General features: G+C 45.7%; 1 protein-coding gene across 4 annotated transcripts in view; it reads left to right on the forward strand.

Annotated features, from left to right (window-relative positions):
- The first annotated feature begins 3,478 nt into the window (after window positions 1-3,478).
- Window positions 3,479-16,977, forward strand: part of FERMT2 (FERM domain containing kindlin 2) — a 70,558-nt gene continuing 57,059 nt past the window's right edge. The window contains exons 1-2 of one of the 4 annotated variants that reach the window (XM_073577950.1): window positions 3,479-3,872; window positions 5,446-5,612. In XM_073577950.1, coding sequence (XP_073434051.1) covers window positions 5,456-5,612 — 157 coding nt within the window. In that variant the 5' untranslated portion in view covers window positions 3,479-3,872; window positions 5,446-5,455. Of the gene's footprint in view, window positions 3,873-3,997; window positions 4,023-4,235; window positions 4,261-5,445; window positions 5,613-16,977 lie in introns of those variants that run through there. The other 3 variants (XM_073577951.1, XM_073577948.1, XM_073577949.1) reach the window with 3 other exon arrangements.

A 16,977-nucleotide genomic window follows, 5' to 3' on the forward strand; every position in this document is an offset into this window, starting at 1 on the left:
GCACTTGTTGCGCCTCTCCTGCTGTCTGGCAGGACTTTATCCCCAAGGGGGTACGTGCCCGTGGACTAAAGACAAACTGTGTGCATAGCTGCTATAAATGATGCTTAACTTGAACTTTATTTTAGGTAAGTACAGCACATACGGTTCTTAAAGGGGCTGTACCTCACAGAAAGGAGGGGGGAACCCCCAAGGACTGTGTAAGTGCTCAGGTCCTGTAGGCGGATGGGACCGGGGCTCCATGAAATGAAGGTGCTGTCACGTCGCCGTCGGAATCGGGGCCTGGTGTTCCGGCCTCGGCCACTGGGAGGCGCCAGACTGTCACGTCACCGTCATACTCGAGGGCTGCTGTTCCTGCCTCGGCCACTAGGCGGCACAGGACTCCTTCGACTGGTGGTGCCGGCAATAGGAGGGCTATGTCCTCTTGTGGGTCCGCTCCTTTGACGCATGCCTCTGTCGTTGGGCATTGCCGTGATTCTCCCGTGGGTGATGATGGTGACAGAGAAGGGGCTCCTGCGCAGGCATCTGGTGGGCGCAGGCTCCGCTCCTCTGTCAGAGGTGAAGGGGTTGGTGCATCGCCATCTGGCCTGGTTCTGGGGGCGGTCCAGATGAGGTCATCAGACTATGAGACTGTGAGGGATAGCCTTATCCTTCAAATACTTTGGGGCCTGTCCTGCAGGCCGCCAGATATAGTCTTGGTTTCCCCAGTGTGCTAGTGTTTAATTTCGTATTCTTGACTCCAACCTTTGCCTGGATTTCTGACCCCTCTTCAGCCAGCCAATTTTGTACCTCTGCTGCTCTTCCGGTGACTCTGACCTTGGCCTGGATTTTGACTCTGCTTCAGCCTGCTGATTTTGTACCTCTGCTCCTCTCCCGGTGACTATGACCTTAGCCTGGATTTTGACTCTGCTTCAGCCTGCCGATTTTGTATCTCTGCTGCCCACCTGGTTTAGAATTGGAATCCTGACTACGCTTTCAGTCCCGTTTATTAATCCCTTTCTGGCGACCGTCCTGCTCTGGTCCGCTGCTCTTATACAGACAGCTACCTCTTGGGCTCTGCTGTAATTCCAGATCCCTGTATAGGGGTAAAGGGTCTCGGGGTTGCTCGGGGTGCTGTCTTACTTGCAGCCCAGACTCGCACCAGACGGACGTCACAGGTGCTACTTGGAGGACTGAATACCAGGCACCTGTTAAGAGAAAATAGACTCTTATGCGGCTTAAAAGGACTTTGCTCATGTAGGGCTGGCAGATTGTCTACCTCGTTCGTATGTTTGCCTCCCTGCGTGGAGTACTTTCTGTAAATATTAAGAGTTTTGAAGGACAACATCTGCAAGGAGTTTGTATGTTCTCCCCATGTTTGCATGGGTTTCCTCCGCGTACTCCAGTTTCCTCCCACATTCCAAAGACATACTGATAGGGAATTTAGATTGTGAGACCCATCGGGGACAGTGATGATAATGTGTGCAAACTGTAAAGCGCTGCGGAATATGTTAGCGCTATATAAAAATAAAGATTATTATTATTATTGAAGTATTATATGGTCGGGGATGACCATTCATAAAGGGGGAGGAGTATAAGGGATTACGGAGGCTGACCTATGCCCCTAACAAGTCCCAGTTAACTAAGGTTTTAACCTATATGTATATGTATTATAATGTACCTGATGCTGCTATGTATATATACATGTTGTGTAGATAGGGAAAGTGAAGTTATAGGGTTAGCCACTAGAGGAGGGCATAGTAGGATAGGAATAAGAGCTTAGAATAACAACTAGTTAAATTAGGAGGGGCCAACTGTGGGTAAGGCAGGAGTACTTCCTGAATGTAGTTAGTAGCGCCAGGGAGGCCAGACAGTCCTGTAGGGCTTTAGAGCCCGGGGCAATGCAGTGGACCCCGTAACGTTTCAAGCTAGGAGCCCAGTTGTCCAGGGCTTGGGAACTGAAGGACACAGCAACCGAGGAATGCAGGGCAGCACCAAGATGTGGCAACTTCTTACATGGGCAGATGCCCTTATGTCTGGGGTGAAACGGACAGGGGATGTCCTGAAGGTAGATAAGCTGGACAGAAGGAACGCTGCGGTACCGGATAAGTTGGTACGACCCAGGAGCATTCTAGAAGAAGGAAAAAGCACAGGGATAGACAAGGATGTGTACTGTGATGTTATTCAATTCAAAGAAAGCCCAGATGAACGGCACCAAGGCTCTAATCCACCAGCAACAAGTTGAGGATCAATCACAGGCACACAGTGTGTAAAACACTGCTTTGAATAACGGTGCTCAGCATCAGAAAAAACATGTTAAATTTGTAAAAGAAGGAAAAGGATGCGGCACTCACCCAGATTTGCAGTGCAGTGTTTCTTTATTCAACCATTAAAGGTCACACAATAAAGAATGGGCAGATAACATGAGGCATGCGGGGAAAAAAGACGGACGACAGCCGTTTCGTGTACACAGACGCTTCAACAGGTCCAGTAACTGAGCTGGACGTACTGCGAAAGGATTCAAGTAAATTTGTCTGTTACAAGTTGAAACTGTACTTGGTCTCTCTTTGTGTGAAACCAATGGGAGTGAACCCACAGCAGCTCAGAGGGGACCCTGATGGTACAGAAGGTGTTAAAGAAGGTACGCTGCAAAGGGGACATTGTATGTATATGGCGGGAGACAAAAGGTGTGTTTGAGAAATCTATGTCAGCCATGACAATTGCATGGTCCCAGTGCTCAGCTGTTTCCAGCAGTCTCATAGACAACGAAAGAAGTAGAAGTATTGCTGTGTGTCCGACCTCTGGGATCCCCGCCATCACGAAGTTGTCCCATATTCTATGGATACATTGGACTTATGTGACTGCCATGGGACTCTTGGAGAGGGGACGCAAACCACGATGGCCACAAACTGATGCTAAAACTGATCCTATGTTGTTGTCTTGGATCGTTTACAGCAGTAGCTATGGCGGATTCTTCCTGCAGACATTGCATTACCCAGTTATGACCGTGGAGCGGTGCACAGGGTCCAGCTCAGGCCGATCAGACCCAACAGATAAATGGAAAGCTAGCCTTACACAGAATCATAGGATCATACTCCCATGGCTCTCATGTTATCTCTACCCTTACCACTTCTCCTTCCTCTGATCCTCAAAAGAACTATATAAAAGACACATAAAGAGAAAAATCTGAAACTAAAAGAAAATATCGTGGCTGCGGCGCCATCCGAGCAAAGATTTTCAATTTAAGAAACAGAAGTAGTAGACGTTATTCCACACGTTTAGTGGACGTATTATATCCTTATTCTTCAGTCCTTAGAGTTTAGGAATTCTCTTCTCTTTGGATGATTGACACTTTCACAAGTAAAGATGTCCTGCAGCAGCTGCAGCTTGTGACTTCCACATTCACCAGCTGCTGGGAGTGGGGGGGGGAGGGAGGTTCCTCAACATCTGGAGACCAATGATGTGTAGCTCCAGACCTGTATAACGGGACAACATCCCCTCCAGCCTCCTCTCCCACCCCCCTGCCAGCCAGATTCCCGGATGTTGGATCCAATCCTGGAGTTTTATTCACTTCCATAAAAGGACAGCAGCCTCCTAAGACTTGTCCTGAGCGCAGAAGCTCAGCATCCAAACTCCCAAACTTTTCTCCCCTGCTTCTGCCCTCCTCTTCCTCTCCTCCTCCACTCAGTTAACAGTTGTGAGTCTGAGCAAAGAAAAAAAGGGAATAGAGGGGAGTGACTGCAGCAGATTGAGCAGCAGTGACGTGAGCCCAGAGCCTTGCAGCCTGGGGGACTCCATTAGAAGAGCTCTCTGCCCTGCAGCCTCCCAGTCTCTGTGGATATCTCCCCTAAGGAGCATTGCAGCCCTCTCCCCAAGCTCAGGAGGCCACATTCCAGGTGAGTGTGCACTCAGGATGGGATTTATTACAGGCATCTCCTCTCACTGCCCCCCACAGCCAGGATCCTGCCTCGTCCTCCACAATGGAAAGTTAATATTCCACCCAGGCTGGAAGCAGACAGACCGGTTGGATGAGTTGGAAGGAACAGGTGAACAACGGTTTGTAAAGAGCTGAAGCTACCGACATGGCTGATCTGCAGGCTGCACAGTGTCCCAGGGTCCTGGGTTGTAGGGGAGGAAGCCCTGCACTAGGAGGGGCTGCTGCTGGGGAAGAACTCAGCCTCCCCTACTGACAGACCCCACGATGGCAGCAGGGAATGCTAGCACTTCTAGTCCCACAGCAGCTACGACACGGTTAGATCTGGGACTTGTAGTGCACTCTGCAGGGTGAGGGTAGAGCTTATTTCAGTATGTGTTTCTCTAGAACATTTTGTTATGGCAGGCCATGCTGAGACTTGTAGTTCCAGCTTGTTGCCTGCTGAATCTTAGAGTGTAGCTCACTTTTGTATAACTTGTGTTTGATCCATATACACAGGCCACAATCCAAACATTCTGCCATCTACTAGCTGGGACTACAAGTCTAAGCATGGCCTGCCATGGAGATATAATCTGTGTGTGTCATCCATTGAGTTGATGACCCAGAAGCATTTAATAGTAGGGGGCCTCTTTTTTTTTTTTTTTTTTTTTTGTATATATATTTGTTGTGCATATTCAGGGCCTGTTCACACTTTACAGATTTGTTGTGTATATTTTCTTTTTTTCTTTTTTTTCTTCTCAGTGCTGATTTGTCACAAAATGTGAAGGTGTCCAGATGCCAGGAAAGTGAATGAGAATCCTAGTCTCATACACACGATGCTTATTATTTTTTTTTTACTTGCAGATTTAAGTCTCCAGTGTGAGTTCTTTCAGCATTTTGAATGAGTGGGTAAAACATCTGCACCAAAAAAACGCATAAAAAATGCTCCTATCTTACACAGCGGTTTTTTTTTTTTCCTGCCAAGAGATGCAGACACTTCTGCACCATGTACTGAGTGTGTTCCTGTACAGTGTTTGTTTTCTATATTTCCATCTGGGTGTTTTATCAATAGCGGCTAATGTCGTCACTTTGTATCAGACCATGTGCTGGATGTGGACTATGTGTTGTGGCAGCAGATGATCACACACAATCTTTGTTCCCCTTTTTTTCCTGGAGGGGTCTCCTCCTCTCGTCTTGTGGTTTTCATTCTCCTCTTGAATAATTTCCTTTATATTGATGAGATGGGTGTGATGTCCCTTGTGCTGCGGCTCTGTCTGTTCTGCAGTCTTGGGTGGGGAGAGTGGAATGTAAAAAAAAAAAAAAACTGCTGGGATTTCCCAATATTATTATTTTTTTTTTTTTTAATTTTTTTTTTTTAGGGCATTTGTTTGTGAATGTATAATGTATCAGTTCTGTTAATAAAAAGTTGTATCAGAAGACATTTGTTAGTATGTTTCCTACGATTACACGTTGTCGTAACAGCTATGGCTATTCCCACTGTCCAGTGTATATAGATGGCTCCTTGCTAATGGGATTGTCATTTCCTTTCCTTCCAGGAAGGGAACCATGGCTCTGGACGGTATACGGATGCCAGATGGCTGCTACGCTGATGGGACATGGGAGCTAAATATCCATGTGACAGATCTGAACCGGGATGTTCTGCTCAGAGTCACTGGAGATATACATATTGGAGGGGTGATGCTCAAGCTGGTGGAAAAGCTTGGTAAGTAGCACATTGGTAGGTGTGACGGGATTACTGTACAGGGGTTGGATCGTTCCCATCCCCCTAAGCCAAAGTCTGGAATAATGAATTCCTTTTTTGCTTTTTTTTTTTTTTTTTCTTTTTCTAAATAACTTTTTTGTTCTGCATCTACCTTGTACTTATCTTTCACTGTCTATTCAGGATTCCTGGTAATTGCTGATGAAATGTTTAATTTATATAGCACCATTAATTCCGCAGCGCTTTACAAACACTATCATCGCTGTCCCCAATGGGGCTCACAATCTAAATTCCCTATCAGTATGTCTTTGGAATGGTGGAGGAAACCCACGCAAACACGTATATTAGGGAATTTCTATACATGCGATTACTAATATACATCTACTATTGTAAATATCCCCATAATGTGCAGGGAAATTCTGATAGTAATGCAGAAAAGTCACAGGGTACTTCGCTGATTTCTTGCAGCCTTGTCCCTGCTATGACATATGCAGAAAGTAGGAGACTCCGGTATCGGAGGCATCCTCGATACCACTTTCCCTACGTGATTACTGATTATATTCAGGCTATAAAGGAAATAATTCATATGCGGAGTAGTTTTCTGTTATTACTAGGGAAAAACACTTCAAACTCCTGCTGTGTCTATAGATTCCCTTTAACTGGGTTTTCTTGCAATATATTTACAATTTCAACCTAGTCTGCTATGTTGGGGCTGTAACTCAGACTAAAAATAAATGTCTCAAAAACATTAATCGAATGCAAGGACTGAATTGATTAAAAGTAATCAAGAAATCCTTGATTAAATAACTTATTTAAAAAAAGAGGGATACGTAACAAACATTTTGTCGGACATCCCCTCCCCCCTCGTCCCTTTTTTAACAAATGATTTCATTTATCCATTCAGTCCTTTCTCATTTACTTTTCGATCTTTATGTTTTCATCTTAAATAGGTTTTATATAAATCAAGCATAAAAAGGTTTTCCCATAGACAACGTAGGTCACCTAGCTATAAACGTACTACTGCCAGGAGTTGCGAAGTCTTTTGTTTGCCTGGAATAGTAGTGAGCATGTGCGACCAATGGTCCATTCACTGTCTATAGGGAGTTGTGTTCGCACGTGCTTGATACCTCTTGTCTTCACCCAGGGGACTTTGAGCCCTCCTTTCTTTCTGACACACAGCAAATATAAATTTGTCTATCATGCCCCTTTAATCACTGCACAATGAAAAGTTCTGCAACTTTCTTCTATACTTTGAGTAGCTCACTAAAAGTTTCGGCTCCGTACAGATTTTCAACCGTTGGATGGGAATTAATTTGTTTGTATTCTGTGATTCTCAGCTGAGATCTTCAAAATGGTGAATTGACCCACGAAGTTTATTAGAAAGTTGCAAAAAATTACTTAAAGGGTTAGAAAAACATCTTTTTAGGTTTGATCCTTTCAGCTGTGAGTTCTCCAGTTATTGCACATTTGGCCATGTCCTGCCATCTTTGTTTTTCGTTGAATGCGTTTTGCTTCTTCCTCTTGTACGGCTGTCGGTGTATAAATAGCTGAATACGTGGTTTGTACTCGGCCAGAGTAAACATGTCAGATAACGGGCTGTCTTCTGTGTGTACACACCGGCCGGGGTACACAGTGTATAAATCCGCGGCATGAATGATGTGTACCGCAGACGCTTGCTGATATGAGTGTGAGTCATCGAGGCTAGGTGATACGATAGTTACCAGTTAACGGTTTACTTCACTGTTGGGCGCCGTTTACTTTTTAAGTGGTTGGCCAAGCTGTGTGTTTGAAATGTCGCAGAGTTTTTTTGCTAAGTTCGTAGTTGCACAAAAATTGTGCACGTTTTGGAGTTTTTACACGAGTCCCAGCCTGCTCTGCCAACTTCGTGAAATATGTACTTGCAATATATAACTCCCATACACTCTGGTGCACAAGGTTGTAGCACAATAGAGAAAACCAGGGCACTAAACTTCCTCCTTTTGGTAACCCTATTGGTGAAGAAAAAGCTCAATGTTTCGGCCACGCAGGGCCTTTATCAAGCCATAGAAAGAGAGATATGCAACTTTTCCCTTTACCCATGACAGCACCCGTGTATTCAGGTGTGCTGTCATGGGTTCTGGAAAAACCAGCTACTGGTAAGTAACCTTGATGTTTTCCCTTAACCTGTGACAGCACACCTGAATATATGGGTACTGTCATAGGTTCTGGTAAAACCGGCTACTGGTAAGTAACCTTGGTGTTTTTGAAGGTGGACGCACCCTAGCTGGGATGGCGTATGCCCGAGTGCAGCCAACAAACTCCTCATTTTCTTTTCACCATGTACGTGGCATAAATGGCAACAAATGTCACACAGTGTCGTACAGATGAGCTAAAATCACTATGCTACGTGCTTCTGAATTTGGCGTCTCTTGGAGTCTGTTTAGACGAACCGACCGGCAGCACTAAATAACTGCTAAGAAAGTATTTGCCCATCGGTGGGCAATTGAAAGTCTGTTTACACAGGCAGACCGCGCTCTACCATTGTCATCGTTCTCAACAGCACAAGTCCTGCTTACCCAGGGTGATGTGCTGCCGAGTGATCATTTTTAAGCAAGCTAATAATCATTTCACCCAATAAAACAAATGTTTTGCTCGTCCATCAAGTGATCAGCAGCCCATTTACACTGAGCGATTATTGTTAATAACCGTTCTTGGTGGAAATTCACCTCTACTGTGGCGCACTCGTCATTGAGACTGTTGTGCAAAACGCTAGCCTTGATTGAGGTTCATAGAGGGCCCCCTTTACACCTGAGACTTCAATGAACGTCTAGGAATAATCTGCTGACCAGAAGTGTCTTGCACCAGTTTGTCATCCTGGACATATTACAATAAATCGTACCAGATTTCCCCACCGCCACCCAACCTCCCTTTACTCCAGACCTTGCCCCTCTTCCTTTTCCCAGACATTTGCCATCCGGTTCGTGTCGGGACCCTCATCCATACACGTTGGTTAATTATCTAGTTCTTCTGAAGTCTTTGATCTCGCCCAACCTTTTATTTGTTGTGCATCAAAAAAGCTGTAGTATTGGTAGAGATAGAACAATCAGAATCAAGCATCACTTGTCCATTGTCTTGCTCGGCCAGCCATGTTACTAATACTAATGTGTAATTTAGTGCATTTATTTTATTACTGGCCTTTTTAGAACACTTGTTCTAAATAATACATAATGGCGGCTGATTTTTCTCTGCCTTTGGGATTCCCCGCTTGTCTGGCTTGTACAAGTTGTAACATCTGATCTGTCTAAGGCCACATTCACACGCTCAGTATTTGGTCGTATTTCACATCAGTATTTGTAGCCAAAATCAGGAGTGGAACAATCAGAGGAAAAGTATAATAGAAACTCATCACCACTCCTGGTCTGAACACAGAGGTAAAATACTGAATGTTGTGAATCGAGCCTTAGGCCACGTTCACATGTCGAAGTACTGACAGCGATGTAGAAGCCGGCCGCAGATCTCCTAATCAAACTTCTCGGCCTCAAGACGTACCTGACTCGAAACACGGACTTGTAAACCTGTCCCGACTGTATCACGCACTTCTTCATGTTTGCTACATTAGAATTGGTTCATTAACCCCTGAGTGACACTGGATGATGGAGTATACAGGAATGTGGAGGACAGTAAATAAATATGGTGTAGGGAGCCGTAGGGATGGCCGATTTTATGTCTGCCACTTCCCAAAAAAACATATAATCTGGAATATGCTGAAAAGAAATTCTAGGAGGACATCAATGCCGCCGTTAGTTCCACCGCACCCTCTCGTCAACAGTCTGTTCCTACTGAAAAGTGTGAATGAACGCTTTGCCAATTGGCCATTTTTCACCGGCGAACTCACACGGCAGCAACCAGTGAGCGGCTGAAGCCAATCCAACTTCTGTGATGTTTGACACGTATCTGTAATTGTTAGTAAACATGGCCGCCTGTTATGTAAAGTCTGTTGGTTTCTTATGTGAGTCCACACAGGACTCGTCTGCTGTGGGTTCAGTGAAGGATTTACTGCAGCTTTTAGCTTTTTGCATTGCAAATGGTGAAATTCCCAGGGTTGTTTGTTCGGGTGATTGCAGATAATCGGGGAGGAGTTTTCCTATGAACTCTTCTTGTCCGCCATTATTCTATACCATTGTATTTGCATCACCATCTCCCCTCCTCTGGCCGACGTGACTGGCACTAGGTTTGGTTGCTGACTTTGCAGAGGAAATCTTGCGTTTCTTAATTGCATTACTGTAATTCCAGGTCATTGTGTTTAGTTACAATCTGATTAGCTCTCTTCTTATTTCTGATGATGATCAGGGATTGTGCGCAGTTGATGCTGCATCTTTAGGAAGTGGTCACATCCAGGACATCGCCGTCACATCCAGGACATCGCTATCACAATGACATTTGCTCTTTGTACAAAGATAACGATTTTGCAGTTGTCAGTACTGCTGAGCTGCATTATCTGATCTTTTATCGGTTTGGTGATTAGAGGACACCTTTTAGGTAGAAAAATAACCCATAGTCCTCAGCATTTTGCCTTAAGGCCCCGTACATGCTAAAGTTAGACGTATCCACCACCATCAGGATAATATGTATGGGGTCTTCCCGGCTGCCCCTGAGAGATGATGACGGGGAGATAAGTGTTGGGCAGTTGGAATTTATACTCGACCCTTTTGTTATTCAGAGGATTAGCCGCTGCCATCGGAGTCTCTGGCGGTGACCTTCTCAGCTCTTTTCTTTAAAAACCCATGTACGTATAACATAAGCGCGCATAGGTATAGGACGGATAACTGATGGGGCCCCTGTGCAGCTCAATAGCTCATCATGATGCACATTCCCCCTGCTTGGAGGTGATGTGCCCCCCCTTATCTCTTGGGCCCCTGATTAGCCACACAAGTTGCACCAATGATATGTGCACCCCTGATTTGGGCGCCATTGTCCTCTGGCTGCGTTTTGGACCCATCTCCTTTTGCTCCTCATACTAGATGATTCTTGTTGCAAAGAAAAGGAGACATGTGTCCCGAGCGCCTGTCCTGCACCCCGGAGGAGCGAGCTCTGCCCAGTGCTGGTTATTTTTACACCATGGCATCACCGTCTCACTGGTCAAGGTGACTTTTTCAGGGCTATTAAGTGCTCACAATAAAGCAATTAGTTTGCAGAAATGGCAGAAAGTAAAGGCTGGGTCTCTGCATCTGACTTATAGTGATTGTCTTCAGCCGCTTTCTGAGCTCTTGCAGGCTTCATCTGCTGCTGCACGGTGGTGGTGATAATGAATGGACTTTCTGTCTGGCACAAGGAGAAGCTATTTGCTGCCTTTCACGTGATGGGTGTGGAATTTTAAAAATCCACGTGGTTGATGGCGAGTCTGCACTGAAGACCCAGGACTGGTCTGTTCTGATGTCCGCAGAATCCTTGCAGTGTGAACAGGGATAAGGTGAAGGTGCCCAAGCCAAATGCAAGCTCTGCAATGTGCCCCGGCCACCGTGCAGCTGGCCTTCTTTTCTGCTGCCACATTTTGGGCATCAGGAGCCAAGTGCCTCTGACTTGGACCATCCAGTCCCTGTGCCAGGACAATGGGCCCCACGGAGCGGAAGTGGCAGCCAGGATCATTCTCCATTTCCTCCCACAACATGGAAGTGTAAGGGGGAAGCTTTTACATTCTGGACAGCATAACTCTTAGGTCTCAAGTTTGGTTCGGTCTTGAAAGACATGTCAGTGCAACACTGTTGATGGGTTCCTACAGCCTGTTAAGCCATGCAGCCACCTGCTGAGAGTTGTAGTGAGCTGGACTAAAAGACTCAAGTGGAACCGCCAAGCGCTGTGCGACTGTAGAGCGACTGCAAAGTGCATCTCCTAATCTAAAGTCCCTCCATTGATTTGTTTTTATACAGATGATCCCTTCAATTTTAAGAACACTGTAATGCTTCATTTCCCCTGAGGAGGCGCTGCAGCAGAGTGTCAATGCTATTCATAAGCTAAGCGGTGCAGGAGATGTCTGACAGCTGCTTTTCCTTTATCCTCCTTAGGAATCCATACACATACTGTAAAGGTTTGCTGACGGGTTATCTTGCAGCCGACCACTGTCCACCCATCTCGCCTCTCCCATTAACCTCATGGCACGTGGATTGTGGTGGAGATGAGCGGCGATGACATATCTGATGCCTCTTATCTATGGTGTGGATCTGGCTGTTAGGAGTCTGACATTGTACGCAGTCTGGTTGTCTGCAGACACTGAGTATTTGGAGGGATCAGCGGCGCTCCTGAGCTCCCATCAGCATCTCTGATGGTTCTGCATTAGCCTGTTTGAGATAAATTGGCTTCATACAGTAAATGTAATGGTTCCTAGAATCTGAAGATGCAGCTGACCTCGCAGTGATACTGGGAAATGGAAACTGCTGTGGATAAATGTGAGTGCAGGATCATGGCTGCTACCTGGAGACGGTGGATATAAGGTCTCCACACACATTAGATGAGTTTGATAAACCTGAAAATAGTGCCTCATATGTAGGGGGGTCTCCTGACTAACCCCCAAGAGATGATCTCTGGGGAGAGAAATAATTCTGATGGCAGAAGCTTTTCTTCCCCTGGAGATAAGGAGTCCAGCAGCAGCGTTCTCATAAGTTATCGTGGTCGCCCGAGCGTTGCTGTGTACGGGGGGATGAGAGAGATGGCGGTCGTCCGAGCGTTGCTGTGTATGGGAGAGATGGTGGATGGCCGAACGTTGCTGTGTACGGGGGAGATGGCGGTCGGACGAGCGTTGCTGGGTATGGGGGACATGGCGGTCGGCCGAGCGTTGCTGTGTATGGGAGAGATGGTGGACGGCCGAGCGTTGCTGTGTATGGGTGACATGGCGGTTGGCCGAGCGTTGCTGTGTACGGGGGAGATGAGAGAGATGGTGGTCAACCGAGCGTTGCTGTGTACGGGGGGGAGATGGCGGTCGGCCGAGCGTTGCTGTGTACGGGGGGAGATGGCGGTCGGCCGAGCGTTGCTGTGTACGGGGGGAGATGGCGGTCGGCCGAGCGTTGCTTTGTACGGGGGGAGATGGCGGTCGGCCGAGCGTTGCTGTGTACGGGGGGAGATGGCGGTCGGCCGAGCGTTGCTGTGTACGGGGGGAGATGGCGGTCGGCCGAGCGTTGCTGTGTATGGGGGAGATGGCGGTCGGCCGAGCGTTGCTGTGTACGGGGGGAGATGGCGGTGGCCCGAACGTTGCTGTGTACAGGGGAGATGGCGGTCGGCCGAGCATTGCTGTGTACGGGGGAGATGAGAGAGAGATGGCGGTCGGCCGAGCGTTGCTGTTTACTGGGGTGATGGCAGTCAACCGAGCATTGCTGTGTATGGGGGAGATGGCGGACGACCGAGCGTTGCTGTGTACGGGGGAGATGGCGGACGACCGAGCGTTGCTGTGTACGGGGGGGATGGCGGACGACCGAGCCTTGCTGTGTACGGGGGAGATGGCGGACGACCGAGCGTTGCTGTGTACGGGGGAGCGTTGCTGTGCACGGAGAAGATGGCGGCCTCCTCCCCTTTCAGGGCAACCCCCTATATGTTAGGGAGATAATGATGGCATAAAGTGGGGTCTGCAATTCAGGACCCTCTCTACGACCAAGTAAGGAGCCGCTGTGAAGTTTCAGCTGTAGATCCGGTGGATGCCATCCCTTGTATACATTTATATGAATGGTAATAATCGAATACTTCCATTTTGGCTTCTCCATAGCGGCGGTGACTTTCCGATGACCCCTTTTCCTTTCCTTTCCTATGCACTATTGACCTTGTAATATAGCATTTTGGGGCAGATATTGCACAAGCTGCTATTTTTATTATGCTAAAGATTTTGACACATAAGCTGTTGCAATCGAGGGGATGTACGTGATGATAAAACATGACTGTACGGCTCCATATACAGTGAATCAGCTTGAGATGCAATCCCAGACACAACCAGTGTACAGATGTGGTGCTGTTTTAGAAAAGTCATATTCTAATCCTGATTACTACATCGCTATAGTTTTTAGGGGCTTTTCTCCATTATTGTTGTAAATGGCATAAAAAAAATTAGATGTGGATGTTAACAAATGTTCTTCTGAATTTCCTTTACCTGCTTAATTTATGACTATATTATTAACAGGATAGTTTTTCTATAATAAAAAAAAAAAAAAAATCCAAAATATTAGTGCTGACAGCAACAGTGTTTGTAAGAATATTCTACAGGGGGTTGTGTAAATGTAATTTTCAACACTGCATCGCTCTTGTCCATGTGCTGCGTCTGTACTTAAAGAGGCTGAGCTGCAACCTCAATCTAGATCAATGGATGAGTGGCACGATTTCCGGCAGACAGAACCAATTTAATTTTAGTCTTCTATAATTTGTTTAAATCAGGGTTTTTATGTTCAATATTTTTTTTCTTTGATTTTTTTTTTTTTTCCATATCACCTTGTGATTTTTTAAGCTGGCCACTTTATTTATTTAGAGAGTGTTCTTTCGTTAAATTTACATGTACATTAGCAGCAATGAACTGACTCAGATCCTACCTTCTTGTACCAAGCATCTAATGTGTGTGCAGAAATCACTGTGAAGGGAAGCTGTGCAATCGTCTGTTGTGGTTGGTGGATTATTATTATGCCCTGCTTATATAGCGCTATCCTATTCTGCAGGTCTTTAGATACATTATCATCACTGTCCCCATTGGGGCTCACAATCTAGAATCCCTATCAGTATATCTTTGGAATGTGGGAGGAAACCGGAGTACTCGGAGGAAACCCACGGAAACATGGGGAGATCATAGACTCCTTGCAGATGGAGGATCCTCCATTATGATTATTTAATCCTGCCTCTGCTGAAAACCCTAGCTGTCAATGTGAAAATTGCGTGTTTTTTTTTTTTTTTTTTTTGTTACATTTTTGATATGGGGAGAGAAAAATTGCCAAAAAATGTTTCTAATAATCTTGATAAACATTAGGTCATTATTTTTGGTGACACACCCCCTTTAAATATAAATGGAGCACTGAAGGGCATTGCCCAATGAAGATAAGCTATTCCCCTGGATGGCTGATGCCCTTTATATCAGTGGGACCAACAGAGCCGCAGAACGGTGTGCTATTATCACCGGTGAAATAGAGCAGCAGTGCACGTTCCCGACCGCTGCGCCAATCACTTTTTGTATGGGGCCGCTGAGCACTGTGGTCGGCTTTGTCTTGCAGCTGCTCCGTTCTGGGGAACTCCCAGCAGTTGGACCCCTCTGATCTATAAGTGGAAAGGTCATGCCATAGATTTACTGGATAGCCCTTTTAACTTTGCATCTTCTTTTTTACTAAAATGTCTCTCTAGATGTGGTACATGGCCCTGCCCTTGGAGCGTGGTGACCTCGGGGAATATCCCGCCCTGCAGTGCTCCCAGCACCAATCTCACTAATGGCCTCTCCCGTAGGCTTCATTGATTCCTCGTATGGATGGAGGCTGCAGAGCACCATGTGGTCCTGACCCATGTCTTCACATGACGAATACTTGATTCTCAGGACTATCATCTGGTCCTCCTCCAACAAATGCTAAACTGTCTCGTGCGATCCTTGCAGTAGGTGAGAAGTCACTTGTCAGAGTAAAAAGAGTTGTATCAGTGAACAGGATTAAGGGAATGCTAAACCTACAAATGAATGGGTTAATTAAGCCAAGGAGGTGAGGCTCAGTAATGATGGATCCTATGGCTGAGGGGAGAGGCTCCTGCTGCAGCCACACACCATTTCTTTTCTATTGTTTTCTCTATCTACATCCTGAAAGAGACTTTTGTTGTGTACATGTTTGCAACCAAAACCAATGCATCTAATATGAGAAATGAGGCAAGTTATCTCCTTATGTATACAGGTCCCATAAAGATCTGTGTCGCCATGGTAACCGACTACAATGAAGCCCTGCGTAGTCGGATTCTGCAATCGTGCTTCCTCCAGTGAATTCCTACTTCTCACTAATATATAAGATGTTAGGACTGAATTGAAATCTAAGAAGCAGAAAGAAGCCTTGAGAATACGCAGAAGGGAGTTTACAGTTTACTAAAACTTTTTAGAAAGGGGTGTTTTACTTTTCCTCCTGACAGCAGTTACACATGTTTATGGTGTTTTTCTGAAGGATTTAGTCCAGACAAGGTGTCGATAAATGTTCTCCTGTTCCGGAGGATGAGTCTGTGTCATCACCAGAATGTGATTTTCCGTGTTGTGTCCAGACATTATTGGCTGAGCCACCCAGCGATCACCTCCATAATATATGGGCCGTGAGGATGTTATATTTCCAGGTTACGTCTGTTCGCTGCCAAGTTATCGCTGTGAACTACAGGGAATGTTTATAGTTTCACAACAGTATACAGACAGCTCGCCCCGAGCTGACCCCGTGTAACTAGTGATTAAAGATGGCCGCAAAAAACGCCGTTCAATTCACCAGAGCTGTGCTTCATTGGTCTTAAAGGGGTAGTCCTATGCTGTAGAGTTAGGATATGGTTACTTGGGACTGACCTCTGGGATCCTTATGATCCTGAAAAGGGAGAGGCCGCAGAGCTGGTATAACCCTGCAGCCTCCTCGGTGCACGCGGCACACATCCACCCAGCTGTGCAGGTAATTCCCAACCATTAATTTCCGCTAGTAAATATTCGGGTTGTCAGCCAGCTTTCTACAGACCGCTCTACCCCCTGAATGGAGAAACTATTGAGACTTCATGCATTTTTCTTTTGAAGGCAACCATTGTTTTAATAACTCATTAGTACACAAGCAAATAAGAAACTTTGTATTATAAATTAGCATTTTTTTTCTCCTCCACGACTAATAATTCATTGTAGATAAATGGGTAAAATCTGTTTTATTACAGGTTTTTTTTCCCTTATTGAGAGTACATGACAGTTGGTGCTCATTAAGTTCTATGAAAAACTGTTACTGTCAATTCAGGAGAACTGACAGCAAAATGTGTCTGCCGCTAGCTCCTTCTCTGTCTGTGTTCCTTGAGCACCTCTCCTCTCCTTAGGAGATAAGCTGGTGCTCATAAAGTTCTATGGAGAGGGGAGGTGCTAAAGGACTTAATGAGCACCAACTGTCATATTGATCTCGGTAATGTAATATTTTGTCTTTATTGAATATAGACTTTATCCTTGAAGTGAGCGAAAGAAGCAGATTTATCTTATGAGACATTTTGCAAAGTTGCTTATTTTCTTGTAGATCGTTGATTTATAGAAGAAAAAAAATGAAAATGACGGTTGTGCCTTAACAGTAGTTTGATATTGATAATGCATTGCGTCTCCTTTCTCACCTGCTATTCTGTGTGCAACAGTAATTCTTCAGTCCTGATCCTCCTGCTTCACGCAGACATGTTGTGTTATAGGGAC

This window comes from Dendrobates tinctorius, unplaced genomic scaffold (genome assembly GCF_039654945.1).
Source record: "Dendrobates tinctorius isolate UK_male_01 unplaced genomic scaffold, ASM3965494v1 ptg000058l, whole genome shotgun sequence".
NCBI classification, from domain to species: Eukaryota; Metazoa; Chordata; class Amphibia; order Anura; family Dendrobatidae; genus Dendrobates; species Dendrobates tinctorius.